The 26,374-nt window shown below is 41.8% G+C and overlaps 1 protein-coding gene and 1 non-coding gene across 2 annotated transcripts; one reads left to right on the top strand and one right to left on the bottom strand.

Moving 5' to 3' along the window:
* Positions 1-778: 778 nt before the first annotated feature.
* Positions 779-4,089, bottom strand: LOC110502342 (E3 ubiquitin-protein ligase TRIM21). Its single transcript, XM_021580288.2, has 6 exons — positions 2,705-4,089; positions 2,392-2,490; positions 2,049-2,279; positions 1,911-1,933; positions 1,699-1,817; positions 779-1,368 (listed from the first exon to the last, which is right to left on the bottom strand). The coding sequence occupies exons 1-6, from the start codon at positions 3,134-3,136 to the stop codon at positions 803-805; spliced, it is 1,470 nt and encodes a 489-aa protein (XP_021435963.1). The 5' UTR covers positions 3,137-4,089; the 3' UTR covers positions 779-802.
* A 10,125-nt stretch (positions 4,090-14,214) lies between these two features.
* Positions 14,215-14,267, top strand: LOC118943947. The gene has a single exon (XR_005039292.1). It is a non-coding gene; the product is annotated as a U7 small nuclear RNA (small nuclear RNA).
* The last annotated feature ends 12,107 nt before the right edge of the window (positions 14,268-26,374 follow it).

Genomic DNA, 26,374 nt, shown 5'->3' with positions numbered 1-26,374 from the left:
CTCCCCAGGCCTTAATCCCATTGAGAACTTGTGGGCAATCCTCAAGAGGCGGGTGGACAAACAAAAACCCACAAATTCTGACAAACTCCAAGCATTGATTATGCAAGAATGGGCTGCCATCAGTCAGGATGTAGCCCAAAAGTTAATTGACAGCATGCCAGGGCGGATTGCAGAGGTCTTGAAAAAGAAGGGTCAACACTGCAAATATTGACTCTTTGCATCAACTTCATGTCATTGTCAATAAAAGCTTTTGACACTTATGAAATGCTTGTAATTATACTTCAGTATTCCATACTAACATCTGACAAAAATATCTAAAGACACTGAAGCAGCAAACTTTGTGGAAATTAATTAATGTTCTCAAAACTTTTGGCCACAACTGTACATTCTTCGAAAAAAGGTGTTATCTAGAACCAAAAAGGTTCTTCAGCTGTCCCTATAGGAAAGCCCTTTGAAGAACCTCTTTTGGTTCCAGGTAAAACCCTTTTAGATTTAATCTAGAACACTTTCTACAGAAGGTTCTACATGGAACCAGAAATAGTTCTATCTGGAACCAAAAAGAGAACCCTTTTGGAACTCTTTTTTTCTAACTGTAATTTTATTGAACATACCAACAAAAAGTAGGGAATTCATGACACTTTCTCTCAATAAATTAATTAACAGGAAAGTACCCCAGACAAAGTTTTGGGAATACACATTGGTGTCTCAGACATCACTGTCACCACTAGAGTCACTGTGACAGACTTTACCAACACAGACACTTCGGTGAGTGATCGTAAAGTAGTATCACCAGAACAGATCCTTAGTGAGCAGGTGTCACAGTCACAAACACCTTCTCAGGGCAGATACTCAGTACTCCAGGGTTAGTGCCATCGGAGTTAAGGCAGGGAGAGAAGAAGGGGAACAGTCTCTCTGTGAACCTCTGTTCGAACATATAGATGAGTGACATGTCACTGGAGTCATAGAAGGACAGCTCTCCTTTCTCATAGTCCAACTTGACCCTGACGTTCTGGGGTTTCCTACTCAGGACCAAAGGGGTACCCAACGGGGAGGTTCCAGCGCTATACTCCTCCCCGTTCCACAGCCCCATTGCCCAGATCCCACCCTCTGGGCTGACCATCACATTGCCCTTCCTGGCCACACCCTCTTTGGCCACTCCCAGGGTCCAGGCCTTCTTAGGCCCCACCTCCACCTCCCAGCTGTGAATGCCTGAGTAGAAGGCTTCAGAGCCCAGCACGCTCACTGAGCTGTCGAATCGCTCCGCGTTATCAGGCACAGGCTGGGATGATCGTCTGTCACTCACCTCCAGGAGGACCCCAGAGATCAGTAGATCAGGGTGGGCTGAATTCACATCCAGGGTCACAGGGGCTGGGACAGAGGGAGTGGACAGGTTAGTTGGACACCAGGTCAGATACACGGATGTTAGTTTAATGTATTTCTGGCTGTATGAACAGAACATGAGTCAGCAGTTTGTCATTCAGGAATCAGAACATTCATCAGTTTTATTGTCAGTAATCAGACTAGCTCAGAACGATGACATTTTATTGTTACTTCAGTCGTGATTCATGGCATGAATGACTGACACTGGAGCCTGGATATTGTACTATAATGTTTAGTAACTGATCATTTTTCTGCGTCATTGAAGCAAGTCAATGACCTCAAATGCGTGGGCAGTTGCTTATAAAACTTTGGACTCACTGTATTGCACCATCTCTTGCATTTTCTTCCAGACCTTGAACCTCAGGTTTCCCAAGTGTTGGGCCACGTCTATCAGTGCCCCCGATACAGGCTCTGGATCCTGCAATGTATACTTGGCCCTGAAATGACAGACAGTGCAGACATTGCATGATAATAGTGTTGGTGACTGATCAGATACTTGACTATTGATGATCATTGTAATGTTGCATTACCTGTCTTTCAAGTCCTTGTACATCTGAAACAAGAACACATGTGGACCTCAGTACAGAACAATATATTTGTTTGGGAAAGCCTCAGTACAGAATAATATCTTTGATTGAGACAGCCTCAGTAATAAAATAAAGTGTGACCTGTAGAAACGAGATGTCATCTGTCTTCATCTTGGTCTGTATGTCTGAGATCCTCCCTGGGAGTGAGGTCATGTTGCTGGCAAGACGGGCGATCCTCTCGGTCAGTAACCCTGTCTTCATCCCTTCCTCCTGTTTCAAAGCTGCCAGTCTGGCCTCCTCCTCAACTCTCAGGAACTGGTGGAGGTTAGCAAACTCACTCTTGATCTGTCCTGCTGTGGTTTGGGCCTGGGTCTGGAAGTTGGAACAGTACAGTAAGATAGATATTGCATAGGTACATGTCTATGTAATACCTTTTGTAATAGGCCTATCTTTGTAATATTGTGGAATTTAGCTAGCGACATACCTTGATGTATTGTGCTGCACACTTTCTTGTGGCTCTCGCTTGCTTTATGTCCAGTTCCAGTTTCTCAGGAAGGTTGTAGATCAATGAAGTGATTTCCCTCTGGGTAGATAATGGAATAGAGTGGGGATAGTGGTGGAGAAGTAGGGAGGGGTAACAGTAGAAAAATGATGGATCGAAGTAAAAAATACTTTTGGTTGGTAGATTTGGTTTCTCAGCTATTCTGTACTGGTACTTTTATCTAATACCAAATGCAACTCGGTTAGTAAGAGGAAAAGACTGCAAGTAGATCTGTCTTCCAGCTATAGCACAGTACCTTACGCCATTGCGCTTCCTCCTTCACTGGCTGGTGTTTATGCTTGGCATGCCGCTCGGTCTCCACACACACAGCACAAACAAGTTCCTCACATTCCTCACAGAAAAACCTGAGCTTCTTATTATGTCTGGCGCACACCACAAGACCCACTGCTCTCCCCCCACTCCCCTTCTTCTCTTCTCTCTGCAGGTAGGCCTCCACTATGTTCCTCAGTTTCATATTAGACATTGCGGGCTGGATATTGTCTATGGAATTCCTTCCCCTGCAGACTGGGCACTTGCGCTGCTTTTGTTGAATCCTTGTTGGTGTTTCCAGGCAGCTGCGGCAGAAGCTGTGTTGACATTTCAGACTCACTGGGTCCTGGAAGAACTCAAAGCAGATGGGACAGCTGAGCTTTTCCTCCATAGCTGCTGTAGGTCCCTGCTGGGTCATCCTCTTCCTCAGATGAAGTTAGGTAAAGGCCAATCTCTTCAGAGTACAGTATGAAATAGCGACTGTACATGTGTACATGTGTCATTACAACCGTGTCCTTTATCCCTTTCTATTCGTGTTCTCCAACCCACTACAGGGAAGTTAGGTTTAAATTGCTATCTAATACAATTTAGGCCCTACCTGTGATCAAAGTTTATCCAGCTTATCCGGTTCATTCCAGGACAGATAGCAATTAAGTAATTCCTTTGGCACATGTTGTTGTATCTCAAGTACTGTTACTATCTCAGTCTTTCAACAACAAAAACCCAACAGAAACAGCCAAGCCGTCATATATAAAAGATACAAAGTACACCGCAGTTTAGATGCAGTCTTGAAGGAACGTTTGATGAAAATACGGTTTTAGGACTTATGTTATGAGACGTATCAAAATAATAACTGATTTGACATTGATGTGCTAACAGCCTCAGCCATAATTGCCAGTCTGACACATTGTCAAATCAACTTCAAAAGGCTCATACTCTAAGAGGTGATTCTGGTCTGTTGTGATTGGCTATAAATTCCATGCATTTTTAGAGTAGAACCAGCTAAATAATTTCGTCAACCCAGCTCCATCTAAACTGCAACCCGACATAACAGGTAGCTTCACATGTTAGCAGACTCTCAGCTGGTGACTATTACATATACTGCATATACTGATCAAAAATATAAACACAATATGCAACAATATCAAAATGTTTACTGAGTTACAGTTCATATAAGGAAATCAGTCAATTGAAATAAATTCATTAGGCCCTAATCTGTGGATTTCCCATGACTGGACAGGGGTGCAGTCATGGGTGGGCCTGGGATGGCAGCTTATCGTAGAGAAATGGATGTTCTCCGGCAACAGCTCTGGTGGGCATTCCTGCAGTCAGCATGCCAATTGCACACTCCCTCAAAATTTGAGACATCTGTGGTGTTGTGTGGCAAACACACCTGTGTAATGATCACGCTGTTTAATCAGCTTCTTGATATGCCACGTCTCTCAGGTGGATGGATTATCTTGTCAAAGAAGAAATGCTCACTTACAAGGATGTAAACACATTTCTGCACAACATTTGAGTGAAATAAGCCTTTTGTGCATATGGAACATTACTGGGATCAGCTCATGAAACATGGGACCAACACTTTGCATGTTGAGTTTACAATTTTCTTCCACTGTAATAAATTGTATGCCATTTAGCAGACGCTTTTATCCAAAGCGACTTCAGTCATGCTTGCATACTCTTTACATACGGGTTGGCTCACAGAGATACCAACTGACACTGACATTGTCCATAGTGTATCAGCAATACCAAGGTGCCATAACATTACTTCAAAAAGTATAAATAGATCTGAATATAACTTGGTGTCACTGACATTCAGTTGTGAAAGCTATCAAACGGGGGTGGTAAAGGACTGCTATATGGTTGCTGTATTGTAGTCAATCACAAGGGATGATGACTGGGGCTCATACAGGTAACTGCCAAAATAAAGGAAACACCAATAGAAAGTGTCTTAATCGGACGTTGGGCCACCACAAGCCAGAACAGCTTCAACGCACCTTGGTGTTGATTCTACAAGTTTCTGGAACTCTATCGGAGGGATGCGGCACCTTTCTTTCATTAGAAATTCAATCATTGGGTGTTTTGTTGACGGTGGTGAAAAACGCTGTCTCATGCACCGCTCTAGACTCTCCCATAAGTGCTCCATTGGGTTGAGATCCGGTGACTGTGACGTCCATTGCATATGTTTTACATCGTTTTCATGCTCATCAAACTACTCAGTGACCACTCGTGCCTTGTGGATGGGGGCATTGTCGTCCTAGTCATGGTAGCCAAAATAATGGCCTGCTTATCATTTGTATACATTACCCTAAGCATGATGGGATGTTAATTTCTCAATTAACTCAGGGACCACACTTGTGTGGAAGCACCTGCTTTCAATATTATTTTATCCCTCATTTAAGTTTCCATTATTTTGGCAGTTACCTGTATTTAAGAGGCTATTAAATTAATATGGATTATTTGCCAGATGAAATCCCATGCTACTTTTTAGGGCACAGCTCTAGACAGACAAGAGAGCATCTAATCAAATATTTTTTTTTACAAAATACTGTGTCTAGTCCCATATTTCTTTTAAATAGGATACCTAAACGTTTCTGATGCAATCTATCACAGGCTCTTTCTTCTTCTGTCTGTCTTCCAACTACTCTTTTTCTTTATCTCTCACCCACAATTCTTATTTTCCCTTCTCTGCCACTGATACCTAATTGTACAGCAAATGTTCCATTCCACCCCTGAGTAATTTCTCTGTCCCCAACTGCTCCAGATACAAAGGCTTTTGTCAAACTTTGTGTCTGTTGATTCCACTACCACTGGAATGGTAATTTAGTTTCTCTTTGGTAGTATTAGGGATCTTTTAGGGTGAGGTTCATCATTTCTCTTCAGATCATTTGGCATACATCATTCCAACTGAGATACTTACAGAATCCTGTTTTGGGACACAGGTGAATGGAGTAGGCATTACGCTGACAATATCTTGATACAGTGGACGATCAGCCAGACGCATTGATGAGTCTATGCCTGAGAGGACTCCTATTGGAGACCACAGGGTATGTTCTGGCCTCGTTTAAAGTCTAAAAAAAAGATCACGCAACTCTCTCAACTAAGTGTGAATTCTGCAATGTAACACAGATCAAGGCCTAATTATTCCCCCCTACCCGCCTGCTCTCATCTACTCTCCCTCTCTTTCCTTTGTTCTCTTCTCTTTCCCTGCGTTCCCCATCACAGGAGTCTTGTTCCCTAATACCAGCCCTCAGTAGTGAACAAGGCTGCACTTCTGTAAGGGGCCTGAAATAGTGAAGCCAGCCACCTCCATCATAATTGATGGAGGTGGCTGTGATAGGACTTATAGGTCTTATATAAATCCCACACCCTGTTGAGTGAGAGACTGAGCGAGGACCTGTGAAACACGAAATGACTGACTAGGTGTTGGGATTTGAGATAAAAATGTTCATATGAGGTGACAGAATATAACTTTTATTTGAGGGTATTTTCATACATACATGATTTACTGTTTAGAAATTAGCACTTTATATATCTAGGCCCCCCACCATTTTGTAGATGTCATAGGTTTTTGGACACATTTCACTCATAGTGTATTAAAGTAGTCGAAAGTCCCATATTCCTTGCACACAATGACTACATCAACCGTGTGACTACAAACTTGTTGGATGCATTTGCAGCTTGATTTGGTTGTGTTTCAGATTATGTTTTGTCCAATAATATGTGCGTGGGGGAGAAGGTATTGTGTTATTTTTATTGTAAGAATAGAAGATGGTTGTGAACACGATAATCATGAATGAGAACGTTATAGACGGACAAAGACCCCCCGTTATTTATTGGTTATTTTACCAGGTAAGTTTTTACTGAGAACACGTTCTCATTTACAGCAACAACCTGGGGAATAGTTACAGGGGAGAGGAATGAGCCAATTGTAAACTGGGGATTATTAGGTGACCGTGATGGTTTGAGGGCCAGATTGGGATTTTGGCTGGGACACCGGAGTTAACAACCCTACTCTTAAAATAAGTGCCATAGGATCTTTAATGACCTCAGACAGTCAAGGACACCCATTTAACTTCCCCCTACACAGGGCAGTGTCCCCAATCACTGTGTCCCCTGTGCCTCCTACTGGCCCTCCAACACCACTTCCAGCAGCATCTGGTCTCCCATCCAGGGACTGACCAGGACCAACCCTGCTTAGCTTCAGAAGCAAGCCAGCAGTGGTATGCAGGGTGGTATGCTTTATTGGTTGTGGTGAGAGGTTAGCAGGCCATTTTGTAGCCTCTGTAATATTCTCACTCATCCTTATTCATGAATCGTTCGTGATTTTTCTTAATCATTGCATTTTCTGGATATACAGTGCCTTGCGAAAGTATTCGGCCCCCTTGAACTTTGCGACCTTTTGCCACATTTCAGGCTTCAAACATAAAGATAGAAAACTGTATTTTTTTGTGAAGAATCAACAACAAGTGGGACACAATCATGAAGTGGAACGACATTTATTGGATATTTCAAACTTTTTTAACAAATCAAAAACTGTTAAGTTAATACTTTGTAGCGCCACCTTTTGCTGCGATTACAGCTGTAAGTCGCTTGGGGTATGTCTCTATCAGTTTTGCACATCGAGAGACTGAAATTTTTTCCCATTCCTCCTTGCAAAACAGCTCGAGCTCAGCTAGGTTGGATGGAGAGCATTTGTGAACAGTTCTTTCCACAGATTCTCGATTGGATTCAGGTCTGGACTTTGACTTGGCCATTCTAACACCTGGATATGTTTGTTTTTGAACCATTCCATTGTAGATTTTGCTTTCTGTTTTGGATCATTGTCTTGTTGGAAGACAAATCTCCGTCCCAGTCTCAGGTCTTTTGCAGACTCCATCAGGTTTTCTTCCAGAATGGTCCTGTATTTGGCTCCATCCATCTTCCCATCAATTTTAACCATCTTCCCTGTCCCTGCTGAAGAAAAGCAGGCCCAAACCATGATGCTGCCACCACCATGTTTGACAGTGGGGATGGTGTGTTCAGCTGTGTTGCTTTTACGCCAAACATAACGTTTTGCATTGTTGCAAAAAAGTTCAATTTTGGTTTCATCTGACCAGAGCACCTTCTTCCACATGTTTGGTGTGTCTCCCAGGTGGCTTGTGGCAAACTTTAAACGACACTTTTTATGGATATCTTTAAGAAATGGCTTTCTTCTTGCCACTCTTCCATAAAGGCCAGATTTGTGCAATATACGACTGATTGTTGTCCTATGGACAGAGTCTCCCACCTCAGCTGTAGATCTCTGCAGTTCATCCAGAGTGATCATGGGCCTCTTGGCTGCATCTCTGATCAGTCTTCTCCTTGTATGAGCTGAAAGTTTAGAGGGACGGCCAGGTCTTGGTAGATTTGCAGTGGTCTGATACTCCTTCCATTTCAATATTATCGCTTGCACAGTGCTCCTTGGGATGTTTAAAGCTTGGGAAATCTTTTTGTATCCAAATCCGGCTTTAAACTTCTTCACAACAGTATCTCGGACCTGCCTGGTGTGTTCCTTGTTCTTCATGATGCTCTCTGCGCTTTTAACGGACCTCTGAGACTATCACAGTGCAGGTGCATTTATACGGAGACTTGATTACACACAGGTGGATTGTACTTATCATCATTAGTCATTTAGGTCAACATTGGATCATTCAGAGATCCTCACTGAACTTCTGGAGAGAGTTTGCTGCACTGAAAGTAAAGGGGCTGAATAATTTTGCACGCCCAATTTTTCAGTTTTTGATTTGTTAAAAAAGTTTGTAATATCCAATAAATGTCGTTCCACTTCATGATTGTGTCCCACTTGTTGTTGATTCTTCACAAAAAAATACAGTTTTATATCTTTATGTTTGAAGCCTGAAATGTGGCAAAAGGTCGCAAAGTTCAAGGGGGCCGAATACTTTCGCAAGGCACTGTATTTATAAATGTTCAGAAACATCTGATCTACTCACGTAGAAAGAACATTACTCCAGTCACCATTCACCATTCAGTTCCTTTTGGATCCCAACACACAACCAAAACAAATTGCAAATGCATTCAACCAGTTTGTAGAGTCACACGCATGTAGTCATTGCAGACTAGGAATATGGGACCAAATACTACTTTGACTACTTTATTCTTACACTGTAAGTGAAATTTGTCCAAATACTTATGACATCTTCAAATGGGGGGATTAGATCTATAAAGTGCTTTAATTTCTAAATGGCAAATCAGATATGTACTGTATGAAAATACCCTCAAATAAAGTGACATTCTGTACTGTCACCTTATATAAAATATATACATGCAACAGCATGTGTACACGTACATACTGTTGGATTCTAGCTTGAAATATACTTATTCATGTTGCCATACTAGAACTTATTGGTTACTTTGCATGTATAATGAAGGTATATGTTGGGGTCAATGGAGGGTGGATAATAGCTATGTGTATGGAAAGTAACTGAGTGAGACAATGGGGGGAGGCAGGGAGTATTTGTTACTGTTAAATCTCATGGATCCTATGGAGGGAGGCAAAGGGCAACAGTCTGGTTTCAGTCACTGATAAAGTAGGACAGCCGTGGATTAGGGAGGAGCGAGGAATTCAGCCTGAGGTCAGGTCAGATGAAGTGAGAAGGAACAGTCCTATCCCACACACATTTCCACACCCACGAAGGTTCTAGCCTGAGGCAGGGCCATGACTACACCAGTAAGAGGAAACCAATTAAGTTCCTGACTTAGCAACAGAGACGTATTGGCTGTCTAGATGGGCAAGGACTTGACTCCGCCTAGTAGGAGGGTATAAATATATGTGCTTGTGTAAACATGTCTTTGTCTTTGTACCTGTTTGACCCAGTGGGTGAATAAACATACTTTTTCCTAGTCATCCATTTGAGTTTTTACTCTTGTTTGTTTAGAACCTAACAATCCGCAGGGGAGTGTATCTCTCTCGCTCGCTCTCTCTGATATCATGATGTCAGCAGTACTAACTGAAGAGTGATGTAAAGCCCAACCTGGTACAGCCTAATACTTGTGTTCTGTGGGATGGCCTCCACCTCAGTAGTCCCAGCACCCGATATCGTCACACCATAAGCTCCAACTCCTTAATCAACACCTGTCAACATAGAAACAATCAATCTGAAATGCACTGTTAGCAGCACTGCTACAAAGTTAAGCTACAATCAGCAACCGCTGAGTGTGCGTGTGCATGTGCGCGTGTGTGTGTGTGCAGTTGTGAAAGTGTGTGCCTCTGTGTTTTAGCTGACGTGTGGGTCTGGGGGAAAATGATGAAAAATGGAGTGGAGAATGATGGAGTGGAGCTTTCTTCCATACAGTAGGCAGGAGACAGAAACATTGCTCATGTGGGAGAGATGGGGAACAGTGAATAGATCTCCTGGCCACACTGGGCAGTCTCAGTACTGAACCACCAAGAGGGAGGACTAGTGGAGAGTTTTAGGGGGAGAACTGCTACTGTATGTGGTTTTTCAAATGTTTGCTCCGTTTCTCCTCTGAATCATTGACGCATGTCTGCCCTTGACAAGCTAACACATGCTGTTTGGGGGTATCTACTGAGCTGCTCATGTCATGTCCCCCACTCACTTTTGAAGCCATAACTGCTTAGTTGAGTTCATTTGCAGTTATGTATTGGCACAACCAGCTGTCTTCGAAGCAATTTATTTCAATTACATCTATTAATTTTGTGTTGATGCTTTGAATCGCCTCGGTTTCAGAGTTTAATGTAACTTGTTATTGTTCATAGATTTTCACTGCTGGAGCAATAATGAGAATCTGAGTCCGATATGTTCTTCTGGAAGGCTTTGTACTTTATGTTAGGTGATGGGAGAGGCTACATGAATGACTGGATGAATACATTGTAAATACATTGTAAATACATTGTAAATACATTGTAAATCTGGTGCTTTATGTACTCATGGGATGCAGGCTACATTACTGTAAAATATTCCACTGAGACACTGGGTTTGGGGTGTGACTGCACAATTAAACTGCTACCAATCTCAGTTCCTGACCCTGTTCTTTGAAGGACGGCAGCCAACCAACCAGTAGAACACACTTATCTCCGAGGGCCAACTTATACACAACCTCTCTGTCAGATATCCCCACTAGCGATTCATCACTAAGCAACCCCACCAACCAAATGCTGTGTACACTGTGCTTTCCCCATCATACTGAACCCTCCCCCACACACACACACACACACACACACGGGAAAAAAAAAAAGATTTTCAAAGCAATAAAGAAGAGTTTGATAATATTAATACATCTGAATCCAATTGGATCCAGACCCAAATACCTGGCCCTTTGCCACTTTTCTGTGGACATGCGCAGGCAGCATTTCGATAGAATATTAGCCCATACGTAATGTTTAATACTCTCAGCAGCCCAGTAATAGAACTGGCATTAAGTGAAAGGTTGTTTTCTTTCTCAGCCTGTGAATCTAGCTAGAAGGTTATAAACATGTTGAAATGAATTGTGGCCATGGGTGAGAGGACGGGCAGGGCGCTGACTAATAGATGGACATTTCCAATGTCTGGGGGAAAGGAGAGAAAAACAATGGAGAGAATTTCAATAGCAGCTCACGCCCGAACCGCAAACCCCGGGATCTTATGAACAGTGACCATGAATAATTCACAGTGAATTATTGGGTCATATTTTATTGAAAAGCGTTAAGTTTAGCCAAGACTGGGCTATGTATCACCCACAGTTGCCAGGGTTGAGAGCCATGAAGTGGAGCAGAACTGGCCGCTGGGAACAAAGTGTAATAAAGCTTTGATGCATGGCTGTTGCTCTACCAGTTGTTGGTTTTGATACAGTACATACAGTGCAGTTCATAGAAGGATCAGTTCCCACATTACACAGTCACATAGCTTCAGATAAGTAATATGTGTCTATGGCAGTAAGAAACAGGTGTTTGACATGATAAGAAGTACGTCTCCATGGCCTGGGGTGGTCTAGAGGTTCAGTTACGTTCCGTTGTTGAACGTCGCCGATAGAAATGCCATGAATAGAGGCCGACATGATTCCTTGTTCCACATGTCGGAGAGGCAAGTCTGTTCTACTGTCTGAACGTTCCAAAATGTTTTGTCCTGCTGAATGCGCTCCTGGCGTTAGTGTGAAGAGGCATCCTTTCTATCGGCTCTTTAGCACACATTTTTTTTTAAACACTTGATTAATTGAGATTGCTGCCTAATAACATAACCAAAATGTTATTATTTTTCATGAAATGGCCATGAACATACTGCGGTATAATTCTCGAAAGGTCTGGAACTCACCTTTCTGGTAAAAAATAGTCATAAATTGCTGGGGTGTACTCACTTTTGAGGACACAAGCTCAAGTACATTGTACAAATATTATGAACATTTCAAAAAGTGGGCAATAGAGCTTGAAATTACAAATGATTTCTAAATGTAGTACAAATCGAATTATAACTATGAGAATTTCACCTTTCTCTGGACTGTATAAAACATATGATCATACTTAGCGACAGTACAATATTGGCACCATTTCATATAACTGACGACAGATACCTTTCACCGAAACATCCACTGAGCGGCGCAAAGACACCATTCAAATATCTGCAGACTCGTTACAACTTCAGCTTGAAGCACACCGGGATTTCATCCATCTGTGACCAAAAGGAAATGGTCTTGTTTCAATCCTATGAAATCATTTTGTATTTTTTCATGTTGAGATCTCGAAATCCGTCTGAGAATATCACAGCAAGATGAAACCACACCTGTTGGATTCGCTAGACTGTCACCTTTCACATGCCGTTTCCAAGGCTGAGCCCCTGCTTAATACCAGACAAAAATAGAGCCCTCAGAGTGACGGTGATAAGCGTAGCCTGGCAAAAGTTAACCCAGCACAGGACACAGAAATATCTTTGGGGTTGTTTATTCTGAAAACTGTCCCTGGTAATGGAAACAGAATCCTTTGGAAAGTTATTTTAATCCATTTTAAATAGGCTACAATAATAAGGAATTACTTTACTGTCTCAGCTAACCTGCTTACTGAATACGCTTGCAAAAGTGCAATGAGTCAACTAAACTCTAGACCTACTACTTTATCAGTGAATCCAATCATGAAACAAAGTGTATCTAGCCAAAGTGCACAAAAAAATGTCAGAGGCCTATTTCTGTAAAACAAGAAAACAAAACAAAACACAAACTAAGTTAGCCTTGTTAATAGTTCACAATAACCTTGTCAAAATTAGTCTTGCATGAAATGAAAGAATACATCTAGTCTTTAAACAACTAAATGATTACAACACTGTCCATGTGCTACTACAGATGCACACGTCGGACAGGTCAACATCACGTGTCCTAGCATTAGGAAAACAATAAACACCATGAATGTCATTATCACAGCAACGATAATAGTTTCCCTCATAACGGAAGATCACTATTAATAAACATTCAACTTGAATTGTAATTCTCACTTTATGATATCTTGTAAAACTCCACAACGTGGTCCGAGAGCAACTGGATGTAACTAGCAGTAGTTAGCCACCAACACTCAATTACAAATCTGCAAACATCAACAGTCTAAGTTGATCATCCAGAACAAATATTACAAAGCGAACATTGCAAAGGAGGCATGTTTACATAATTGTATAAAGCTGCATCAAGAGTAATATTTAATAATACATTTCACGAAAAGCCATGATGGACACTAAACACTCTCAGGTAGCCCAGCTACTACCAACGAGGATCTCATTGTGCATGTGCTACTGTATCCCAGAACCCACGCATTAATTATTGATCTCTTAAAGGGATAGTGCCATCTTGTGGAAATAAATAAATACAGCTAGGTGCTTTTACCACCCGACTACATAAGGATAGAAACACAGAGAGAGAGAGAATAAATATCCCGCAGAAGAAAATACTTTAGTTTCCATAGAATACTATAGCACTGATTATAGAATGCTGTAGTAAACTGTAGTATACTATAGAATATTATTCTACACACTATCCCTAGATCACGTGTGGACTCCCGAGTGGCGCAGTGGTCTAAGGCACTGCATCTCAGTGCAAGAGCCGTCACTACAGTCCCTGGTTTATTCCAGGCTGTATCACATCCGGCCTTGATTGGGAGTCCCATAGGGCGGCGCACAATTGGCCCAGCGTCGTCCGGATTTGGCCGGGGTAGGCTGTCATTGTAAATAAGAATTTGTTCTTAAAGGACTTGCTTAGTGAAGTAAAGTTTAAATAAAAAATAAAATAGTACCTACTATAGAATGCTGTAGAATACTATAATAAATACTTAATTATGATCTGCAAAAAAACTCTATAGTAAATACTACACAAATTAATTTGCATATATTCTGCCCATTCCCCTCCCCCATATCCCAATTTGTGCCACCCATAAGTTAGAAACCTACATCTATATACCACATTATTTTCTGTTCATGTCATAGGAAAGAGTTGAGTGCTGAACTACAGTATCTGTTCAGACTCCAGTCCTACATGTTATGGGAAATTTGCTCTTTTAGTATTTCTCTAGTAGGTTTAGTCAAGGAGAAACCCTCAAATAAAACCACTATTAAATTACAGTCTGCGAAAACACTGCTTCAGGACTTCTGTGGGAGTATAACCTAGGTTAAAGTAAAAGTAAATAAATTCATGGATAAGAAACTTGAGTTCTGTTATTTTTTATATTGATTGATTTTGGCCTTGAAGTGTTTCAGAATGGTTGAGATGGGTACTTATTGAACTTCTGTATTGAACTGGCGGTAAACAGCCGCTGTCCAACAGCAGGAATACTGTAGTTGTCCATTTGGAAGATGAGGTATAATAAAGTTCAGGGGATTTACACTTACTCTGGACTGCATGAGTTGATATGCATAGTACAGAATCCCATTCTCTCCCACATGAAAAAATACTGTAGTATACTAAGGTATGACAACCACAGTATTCATTTTAGTGTTTTGCCGACAATATTGTAGTATTTACTGCAGTATACTGTATTATTTACAGTTAACTATAGTATAAATACTGTAGTAAAAGAAAACTGTAGCATATACTATAGTAATTAATGTAGTGTATTTGTTTATTGTAATATACTGTAGTATTCACTGTTGTGGTTTTGCAGACATTACCGTAGTATTTACAATAGTGTTTTTGTTTATATTATCATTGACATAGAAGTGGAGACTTTCTCCTTGAGAAATACACAGAGCAAATTTCCCATAACATGTAGGTATGTAGGACTGTGGTCTGCCTTGTGCTTCAGGGCTTCCGTACACTCCTTTTCTAGCAACAGGTGTCATGGGATCTTTAGCACATGCACATGCATTAATGAATGTGCCTGAAAACATGAGACTATGCTATCCATGTATCATTTGTACACTTGTACGGGGACCTTCAGAATCTGTCAGGAGAAAAGTAAGATGGAGAAAGAGTGCGGAAGAGGAGGAGAGCGTGGATGTGAGAGAGATGAATAGAGACAGAAAAAGAGAGAGGGAGCGGGAGGGAATAAGTAAAGAGAGATGTTATAAATCGTATTCAAATCAAATGTATTTATATATATATATATATATATATATATATATATATATATATATATATATATATATATATGTATTTATATCTTACATCAGCTGATATTTAAAGTGCTGTACAGAAGCCAAGCCTAAAACCCCAAACAGCAAGCAATGCAGGTGTAGAAGCACGGTGGCTAGGAAAAACTCCCTAGAAAAAGGCAAAAACCTAGGAAGAAACCTAGAGAGGAACCAGGCTATGAGGGTTGGCCAGTCCTCTTCTGGCTGTGCCGGGTGGAGATTATAACAGAACGTGGCCAAGATTTTCAAATGTTCATAAATGACCAGCATGGTCAAATAATAATAATCACAGTGTTTGTCGAGGGTGCGGCAAGTCAGCACCTCAGGAGTAAATGTCAGTTGGCTTTTCATAGCCGATCATTAAGAGTATCTCTACCAATCCTGCTGTCTCTAGAGAGTTGAAAACAGCAGGTCGGGGTCAGGTAGCATGTCTGGTGAATAGGTCAGTGTTCCACAGCCGCAGGCAGAACAGTTGAAACTGGAGCAGCAGCACGGCCAGGTGGACTGGGGACAGCAAGGAGTCATCTTGCCAGGTAGTCCTGAGTCATGATCCTAGGGCTCAGGTCCTCCGAGAGAGAGAAAGAAAGAAAGAGAGAAAGAGAGAATTAGAGAGAGCATACTTAAATTCACACAGGACACCGGATAAGACAGGAGAAGTACTCCAGATATAACAGACTGACCCTAGCCCCCATGACACATAAACTACTGCAGCATAAATAATGGAGGCTGAGACAGGAGGGGTCAGGAGACACTGTGGCTCCATCCGATGATACACCCAGACAGGACCAAACAGGCAGGATATAACCCCACCCACTTTGCCAAAGCACAGTCCCACACCACTAGAGGGATATTTTCAACCACCAACTTACCATCCTGAGACAAGGCCGAGTATAGCCCACAAAGATCTCCGCCACGGCACAACCCAAGGGGGGGCGCCAACCCAGACAGGAAGATCACGTCAGTGACTCAACCCACTCAAGTGACGCACCCCTCCTAGGGACGGAATGGAAGAGAACCAGTAAGCCAGTGACTCAGCCTCTGTAATAGGGTTAGAGGCAGAGAATCCCATTCAGGCTAGGGTCTATTTCTCTCCATTTCCGCCTGACTGAAGTGAACTGCCTGTTGCTCAGGCCCTGAAACCAGGATATGATTATAATTGGTACCATTTGATAGATAACACTCTGATGTTGGTAGAAATGTTAAAATAATTTAGGAGACTATAACACAATAGATATGGTAGGAGAAAATCGAAAGAAAAACCACCAGAATTTTATTTTTGAGAGAGCCCATGCTCTTCCATTAGAACGTATAGGGAAAAAATAAAATCCAGCTCCCAGTATGCAATTTCGATGGCTTCCACTGGATATCAGTAGTCTTTGTACAAGGTTTCAGGCTTGTTTCTTCCCAAACGAGGAAGAATTATGAGTTTTAGTACTAGGACACAGACTTGGAAATCAGTCTGTGCAAGCGCGAGGAAGAGGATGTGTACCTGTAAATATTGTTTTCCTATTGAACATACTTCTTTCCGTATGAAATATTATAGTTTAATTACATTTTAGGGATTCGGAGGATTAGATAGAAACGTATTTTGACTTGTTTTAACAAAGTTTAGCGGTAGCTTTTTGGATTCCTTTCTATTCCTGTTGAATGAGTGGATTACTCAAATCGATGGCGCCAACTAAATTGACTTTTTGGGATAAAAAGAAGGAATTTATCTAACATAACGACTCTACATGTTGTAGCTGGGACCTTTTGGATGACAAATCAGAGGAAGATTTTCAAAAAGTAAGTGAATATTTAATCGCTATTTGTGAATTTATGAAACCTGTGCTGGTGGATTTTTTTTTGTTGATGTGGGCCCAATCCTCAAACAATCGCATGGCATGCTTTCGCTGTAAAGCCTATTGTAAATCGGACAGTGCAGTTAGATTAACAAGTATTTAAGCTTTTAATTGATATAAGACACTTGTATGTTCCTATGTGTTTAATATCCATAATTTCCAGTTTCCAGTTTCACCGGAAGTTGTCCCGCCAGTGGGACGCCTATCTCAGAGAGGGTTTTAATGTCTCTTAGCTGCTTTTGCCACCCCTCTCTGTCAGATGTCTGAAAATCTGGGCTTTGCACAGAACATTCTGCTTTGAGCGTACGGAAATGGGTGCAGTTATCCTAGGGCCTGAAGGCAGATTGTGTGAACAGTTTCAACACACTCAATCTGATTGGCAGTGAATAAATCCTATAGCAAATCCTTTAAACCAGGTATTTACTGTTTCTATTCCCTCCCTACCTCCCTCCCTCCCTCCCAGCAATTAAAGATCCACCACCATATTTTACAGTAGGTATGGGATTCTTGTCTGTTTATGCATTCTCATTTCAACACCCAAACCCACCACTTGTGTGCATGGCTAAAGACCTAATTTTCATGTCATCCAACAAATGTAAACGGCACTGGTACTTGGATCGAAACCGGTGCTATGGTCCGATTACATGAACATAGAGCTCTTTCACCATGAACACAAATGGTGAATTTGGTGTTGAACTGAGAATGCATAAGTAGATAAGAACCCCATACCTACTGTAAAATATGGTGGTGTTATGGGTAGGGTTGCACATTTTGGGGAATATTCAGAGGGGGAAACTTTCTGTGGGATATAACGGGAATATATGGGAATTAATGGAAATATATGCAAATTAATATTAATACCATTTAAATGTAGATGTTTTCTTCACTGGATATATTTACCACATCATATGGAGACAGAAACATATACATTTTACCTTATCATAAGTAGACATAATTGCAAATGATTAAATGCTTCCAAAAGAAAACAACTATTTAGTTACGAATTTAACTTTAATTAAATGAGTTGACTCTTCACATGTAATGATTTCAATGAACAACAAAGGAAAGGAAATATTGAATGATCTCCAATGAACCATTGCATCTCCCAAAAATGTTTTCTACATACATCTATCTGTAAGATGATAGTCTAGAAACTAAAGCTTTAGTTGTCTTCCTCTCATGCCTCCATGTCTTCTCCCTGGACCTCAAAGTCCACCTCTTGAACATCAGACTCTGAGGCCTCATCTTCACTGTCACTTTCCAGCCTTGTTGGGGATGGCTCGTTGTCAGGCTCAAAAAGCCTCAAATTTGCCCGGATGGCCACCAATCTTTCAATCGTTGTATTGGTCAGCCTGTTGCGCGCTTTGGTGTGTGTGTTCTCAAACAAGGACCAGTTGCGCTCTGAGGCAGCTGATGTTGGTGGGATTTGGAAGATGATGTAGGCAACAGGGGAAGAGCCTCAGATCCACAAAGTCCCTTCCACCAGGTCTCTGATGAGATGTGTTGGCACGACTGCCATATTGCATCTCCATCCCAAAGCCCTTGCTTGGAAGTGTACTTTGTCAGAATGCCAAAAATCTTGCCCTCATCCAGGCCAAGGTGGCGAGACAGTTGTGGTGACACCATAGGCCTTGCTGATCTCTGCACCAGACAGGATGCTCTTGCCAGCGTACTTGGGGTCCAACATGTACGCTGCAGTGTGTATGGGCTTCAGGCAAAAGTCTTCAAATTTTTTGATGTATTTCAGAACTGCAGCTTCCTCTGCTTGGAGCAACAGTGAAGTGGGTAGGGCAGTACGGATTTCTTCTCTTACATCTGCAAGCGGAGTCTGAACATCAGACAGGATGGCATTGTCCTCCTCAATCCGCGCAATGACTACTGCTATAGGTTTCAGAAGCTTGCTTACCACTCTCTCCCAAAAATACATAATCCAGGAGGATCCTCTTGATGGGGCTGTCCATATCGGTAGACTGTGGCCATTTCTTGGAGAGTCTCCTTCCCCTCCAGGAGACTGTCTAACATGATTACACACTGGGTGTTGCTGGGCAGCTTCAATGTGGTGCTCTTATTCTTCTCACTTTGCTTGGTGAGATAGATTGCTGCTATTAATGACCTTAATAACAAAAAAATGAAAAATGAAATAAAACTTCTGGAGGACAATGATACAACTTCCCAAGAACATCAAGGGGACCATGACACAACATCCCAAGAAAGCCCTAAAAACATCCCTGGGACAAACCAGGAACTGGTTCCACGTGACCATTTAGTCACGGTAACTAGGCTTCTCCAAAAACTGCACTATGATGCTGCTGATTGGTCATTAGTTGCCAGCCAAACTTGCTAATGGCTTGGTACTCAGTGCTCTATTTTCCCTCTAATCACTCTGACATCAATGCAAATGCAAAATCAAATCAAACACTTCATGAGAGCCCTGGCTTTTGAGTTTGAGCGAAATAGTATAACTTGTTGCTCAGCGAGAGCCAGCTCCTCATAGCTGGTTAATGCATGGAATGAAATAGGTGTTCCTATAAGCCCATTCTATAGGCTTATGTTTTGCAACATACTTTATATTTGAGATTTTTCAAAGTAGCCACCCTTTGCTTTGATGACCGCTTTGCACACTCTTGGCATTCTCTCAACACGCTTCATAAGGTATGTCAATTAACAGGTGTACCTTGTTAAAAGCTGTGGAAGTTCTTTCCTTCTTAATGTGTTTGAGCCAATCAGTTGTGTTGTGACAAGGTAGGGTTGGTATACAGAAGATAGCCCTATTTGGTAAAAGACCAAGCCCATATTATGGCAAAAACAGCTCAAATAAGCAAAGAGAAATGACAGTCATTCATTACTATAAGACATGAAGGTCAGTCAATTGGAAATGTTCAAGAACTTTGAATGTTTCTTCAAGTGTAGTTGCAAAAACCATCAAGCGCTATGATGAAACTGGATCTCATAAGGACCGCCACAGGACAGGAAGACCCAGAGTTACCTTTGCTGCAGAGGATAAGTTCATTAGAGTTACCAGCCTCAGAAATTGCAGCCCAAATAAATGCTTCACAGAGTTCAAGTAACATCTCAACATCAGCTGTTCAGAGGAGACTGCGTGAATCAGGCCTTCATGGTCGAATGGCTGCAAATAAACCCTTACTAAAGGACACCAATAATAAGAAGAGACTTGCTTGTGCCAACATGAGTAATGGACATTAGACCGGTGGAAATTTATCCTTTGGTCTGATGAGCCCAAATTTGAGATTTTTGGTTCCAACCGCCGTGTCTTTGTGAGACGCAGAGTAGGTGAACGGATGATCTCCGCATGTGTGGTTCCCACCATGAATCATGGAGGAGGTGTGATGGTGTGGGGGTGCTTTGCTGGTGATACTGTCTGTGATTTATTTACAATTCAAGGCAAACTTAACCAACATGACTACCACAGCATACTGCAGCAATACGCCACCCCATCTGGTTTGCGCTTAGTGGGACTACCATTTGATTTTCAACAGGACAATGACCCAACACACCTCCAGGCTGTGTAAGGGCTATTTGACCAAGAAGGAGAATGATGGAGTGCTGCATCAGATGATCTGGCCTTCACAATCACCCGACCTCAACCCAATTGAGATGGTTTGGGATGAGTTGGACCACAGAGTGAAGGAAAAGCAACCAACAAGTGCTCAGCGTATGTGGGAACTCCTTCAAGACTGTTGGAAAAGCATTCCAGGTGAAGCTGGTTGAGAGAATGCCAAGAGTGTGCAAAGCTGTCATCAAGGCAAAGTGTGGCTACTTTGAAATCTCAAATCTCAAATATTTTAGATTTGTTTAACACTTTTTTGGTTGCTACATGATTCCATATGTGTAATTTAATAGTGTTGATGTCTTCTATTATTCTACATTGTAGAAAATAGTAATAAATAAAGAAAAACCATTGAATGAGTTGGTGTGTCCAAACTTTGACTGGTACTGTATATAAATCTCGCAAACCAGGTAACTAAAAGCAACTTTCTAAACAATGTTAGGGTTCGTTTCTAGTTTGTTAACTTTAAGTTAGCTGGCTAGCTAGTTCAAATAATAACCACATCATAGCTGACAACATCTTAACAGTTTTATTCATTATTACACAAAAATAAATTCACTACAAGATCATTATTTACAAATTTCAGTAGAATTGTAGAACTTGGACACTGTATCACTGGCCGAACAATATATCCTAATTTGACTTTGTTGCAGGCCATGTTGTTCTTTACATTACTGTCTCTGGTAAACACACACTATATCAGGGCTGCCCAACCCTCTTCCTGGAGATCTACCATCCTGTGGGTTTTCATTCAAACCCCAATTTAACACACTATATCAAATAAAAATGAAGTTTATTTGTCACATGCACTGGATACAGAAGGTGTAAACAGTATATTAAAATGGTTACTTGCATAGTGGAGTATTTTGTTTAGACACGTAGCAAGCTAGCTAGATAAATGAACAATAATCCCAACTCATAACGTTAATACCATGCATGAATCTGCAGGTACATAAAACTAACCAACTAGGTTCAATGTTAGCTAGCTAGCTAGCTAACATTAGGCTTTAATGATCAATGCAAATGGCTTTCTGAGATATGAATAATATTACCATACTGATCAATCACATAACATTAGCTAGCTAACTAACAGTACGCTTTAACTTGCAATGAAAAATATAAACATATGATATCTGAAAATGTAGCTAGTTAGACTCTACCCGTATACATGGAGGAACACTCATCCTTCTCTGTCACGGATACCATGGTTGCCCTTAGTTTAAACATGTAATCCAGAGACATGCGTTTTATACAACGGCCTTCAGTGAGTTCTATTTTCCACTCCCTCTGTATATTTGCAATCAAACGCCAGAATTTTCACCATCTCATTAACTATCATACTTTGCTTACACCAGGCATTCCACTGATTTCATAACTCGGTCAACTTCTTCCATGACAACAACGCTGTTGATCGCCATTCCAGGAGACTCTACAATGTCTGATTCAATTAAAATGTTTTTACCTAAACCAGGGATTTCCTCATTGTCTGATTCATTTTCAGAGTCAGAGAGAGTCAATCATGGCAGGATCGTCCTCCAGAAAGTGGAGAGCATTAGCAACACTTTTGCAGTTCTTTGTGATATCTTTAAAAAAAGTTGCATTAGAAATGATCACCTCCACATACTGAGCAGCTCATGTTATAAACAGAAGCATACTACATTGCAGACCAATCTGAACTAATTTCTTAGCTTGTCCAGCCCATTCATAATTTCAGCCTATCATGCCTAGTGGGAAGGTTCTGGGCTTTCCGAGGCTAAACCAACTAGACTCGTAATTTAACAATTGTATTATAATGTACAGATGGCATACACATTTGTTATTGAGGCACATGAAAGTTCACATGTTCCAGAAGGCATTGCTGCCAAAAAATAAATAATTTGATTAAAATTGTTTTACGTTCAAATGCCTCTCCTGTGAAGTAGTGACGTGCGACATACACCTAGTTTCCTGAAACTAGTCATAAATGTGTGACTTGCACTGAGATTGAAACTGCGATGTTCGGAGCTGTAGTTTACAGCCTCTAGCCCTGTGTGCCCGGTGAGTATTTTGGCCATTAATACCAAATCAAATGTTATTGGTCGCATACACATATTTATCAGTTGTTGTGAGTGTAGCGAAATGCTTGTGTTCCTAGCTCCAACAGTGCAGTAATATCTAGCAATTCACAACCATACACACAAATCTAAAAGTAAAAGAATGGAATTAAGAAATATATACAGTGGGGAGAACAAGTATTTAATACACTGACGATTTTCCAGTTTTCCTACTTACAAAGGATGTAGAGGTCTGTAATTTTTATCATAGGTACACTTCAACTGTGAGAGACGGAATCTAAAACAAAAATCCAGAAAACCACATTGTATGATTTTTAAGCAATTATTTTGCATTTTATTGCATGACATAAGTATTTGATCACCTACCAACCAGTAAGAATTCCGTCTCTCACAGACGTGCTAGTTTTTCTTTAATAATCTCTCCTGTTCTCCACTCATTACCTATATTAACTGTACCTGTTTGAACTCGTTACCTGTATAAAATACACCTGTCCACACACACAATCAAACAGACTCCAACATCTCCACAATGGCCAAGACCAGAGAGCTGTGTAAGGACATCAGGGGTAAAATTGTAGACCTGCACAAGGCTGGGATGGGCTACAGGACAATAGGCAAGCAGCTTGGTGAGAAGGCAACAACTGTTGCTGCAATTATTAGAAAATGGAAGAAGTTCAAGATGAAGGTCAATCACCTCCGGTCTGGGGCTCCATGCAAGATCTCACCTCGTGGGGCATCAATGATCACGAGGAAGGTGAGGGATCAGCCCAGAACTACATGGCAGGACCTGGTCATTGACCTGAAGAGAGCTGGGACCACAGTCTCAAAGAAAACCATTAGTAACACACTACGCCGTCATGGATTAAAATCCTGCAGAGCACGCAAGGTCCCCCTGCTCAAGCCAGCGCATGTCCAGGCCCGTCTGAAGTTTGCCAATGACCATCTGGATGATCCAGAGGAGGAATGGGAGAAGGTCATGTGGTCTGATGAGACAAAAATAGAGCTTTTTGGTCTAAACTCCACTCGCCATGTTTGGAGGAAGAAGAAGGATGAGTACAACCCCAAGAACACATTCCCAACCGTGAAGCATGGAGGTGGAAACATCATTCTTTGGGGATGCTTTTCTGCAAAGGGGACAGGCGACTGCACCGTTTTGAGGGGAGGATGGATGGGGCCATGTATCGCGAGATCTTGGCCAACAACCTATTTCCCTCAGTAAGAGCATTGAAGGTGGGTCGACCCGAAACACACAGCCAGGGCAACTAAGGAGTGGCTCCGTAAGAAGCATCTCAAGGTCCTGGAGTGGCCTAGCCAGTCTCCAGACCTAAACCCAATAGAACATCTTTGGAGGGAGCTGAAAGTCCGTATTGCCCAGCGACAACCCTGAGACCTGAAGGATCTGGAGAAGGTCTGTAAGGAAGAGTGGGCCAAAATCCCTGCTGCAGTGTGTGCAAACCTGGTCAAGAACTACAGGAAACGTGTGATCTCTGTAATTGAAAACAAAGGTTTCTGTACCAAATATTAAGTTCTGCTTTTCTGATGTATCAAATACTTACGTCATGCAATAAAATGCTAATTAATTACTTAACAATCATACAATGTTATTTTCTGGATTTTTGTTTTAGATTCCGTCTCTCACAGTTGAAGTGTACCTATGATAAAAATTACAGACCTCTACATGCTTTGTAAGTAGGAAAACCTGCAATATCGGCAGCGTCTCAAATACTTGTTCTCCCCACCGTAGCTGGCTAGACAACCTTACCGAGCAGTCTAAAAATGTTTGCTGACATGGGCTATTTGAGTGACTGTCATTTACTAACATAACAAGTGGAAAACTGCTGATGCACTACCAAATGTCTATTTTTATAACTCAACGGCTATGTTTTTTTATTTTATTTTTTATTTCACCTTTATTTAACCAGGTAGGCTAGTTGAGAACAAGTTCTCATTTGCAACTGCGACCTGGCCAAGATAAGGCATAGCAGTGTGAACAGACAACACAGAGTTACACATGGAGTAAACAATTAACAAGTCAATAACACAGTAGAAAAAAGGGGAGTCTATATATACATTGTGTGCAAAAGGCATGAGAAGGTAGGCAAATAATTACAATTATGCAGATTAACACTGGCGTGATAAATGATCAGATGGTTATGTAAAGGTAGAGATAGAGATATTGGTGTGCAAAAGAGCAGAAAAATAAATAAATAAAAACAGTATGGGGATGAGGTAGGTGAAAATGGGTGGGCTATTTACCAATAGACTATGTACAGCTGCAGCGATCGGTTAGCTGCTCAGATAGCAGATGTTTGAAGTTGGTGAGGGAGATAAAAGTCTCCAACTTCAGCGATTTTTGCAATTCGTTCCAATCACAGGCAGCAGAGAACTGGAACGAAAGGCGGCCAAATGAGGTGTTGGCTTTAGGGATGATCAGTGAGATACACCTGCTGGAGCGCGTGCTACGGATGGGTGTTGCCATCGTAACCAGTGAACTGAGATAAGGCGGAGCTTTACCTAGCATGGACTTGTAGATGACCTGGAGCCAGTGGGTCTGGCGACGAATATGTAGCGAGGGCCAGCCGACTAGAGCATACAAGTCGCAGTGGTGGGTGGTATAAGGTGCTTTAGTGACAAAACGGATGGCACTGTGATAAACTGCATCCAGTTTGCTGAGTAGAGTGTTGGAAGCAATTTTGTAGATGACATCGCCGAAGTCGAGGATCGGTAGGATAGTCAGTTTTACTAGGGTAAGTTTGGCGGCGTGAGTGAAGGAGGCTTTGTTGCGGAATAGAAAGCCGACTCTTGATTTGATTTTCGATTGGAGATGTTTGATATGGGTCTGGAAGGAGAGTTTAGAGTCTAGCCAGACACCTAGGTACTTATAGATGTCCACATATTCAAGGTCGGAACCATCCAGGGTGGTGATGCTGGTCAGGCGTGCGGGTGCAGGCAGCGAACGGTTGAAAAGCATGCATTTGGTTTTACTAGCGTTTAAGAGCAGTTGGAGGCCACGGAAGGAGTGCTGTATGGCATTGAAGCTCGTTTGGAGGTTAGATAGCACAGTGTCCAAGGACGGGCCGGAAGTATATAGAATGGTGTCGTCTGCGTAGAGGTGGATCAGGGAATCGCCCGCAGCATGAGAAACATCATTGATATATACAGAGAAAAGAGTCGGCCCGAGAATTGAACCCTGTGGCACCCCCATAGAGACTGCCAGAGGACCGGACAGCATGCCCTCCGATTTGACACACTGAACTCTGTCTGCAAAGTAATTGGTGAACCAGGCAAGGCAGTCATCCGAAAAACCGAGGCTACTGAGTCTGCCGATAAGAATACGGTGATTGACAGAGTCGAAAGCCTTGGCAAGGTCTATGAAGACGGCTGCACAGTACTGTCTTTTATCGATGGCGGTTATGATATCGTTTAGTACCTTGAGCGTGGCTGAGGTACACCCGTGACCGGCTCGGAAACCAGATTGCACAGCGGAGAAGGTACGGTGGGATTCAAGATGGTCAGTGATCTGTTTGTTGACTTGGCTTTCGAAGACCTTAGATAGGCAGGGCAGGATGGATATTGGTCTGTAACAGTTTGGGTCCAGGGTGTCGCCCCCTT

The sequence above is a fragment of the Oncorhynchus mykiss genome, chromosome 23 (genome assembly GCF_013265735.2).
Source record: "Oncorhynchus mykiss isolate Arlee chromosome 23, USDA_OmykA_1.1, whole genome shotgun sequence".
Classification (NCBI taxonomy): domain Eukaryota; kingdom Metazoa; phylum Chordata; class Actinopteri; order Salmoniformes; family Salmonidae; genus Oncorhynchus; species Oncorhynchus mykiss.
The sequence above is the reverse complement of the archived record's forward strand: the minus strand, read 5'-3'. Positions and strand labels throughout refer to the sequence as shown.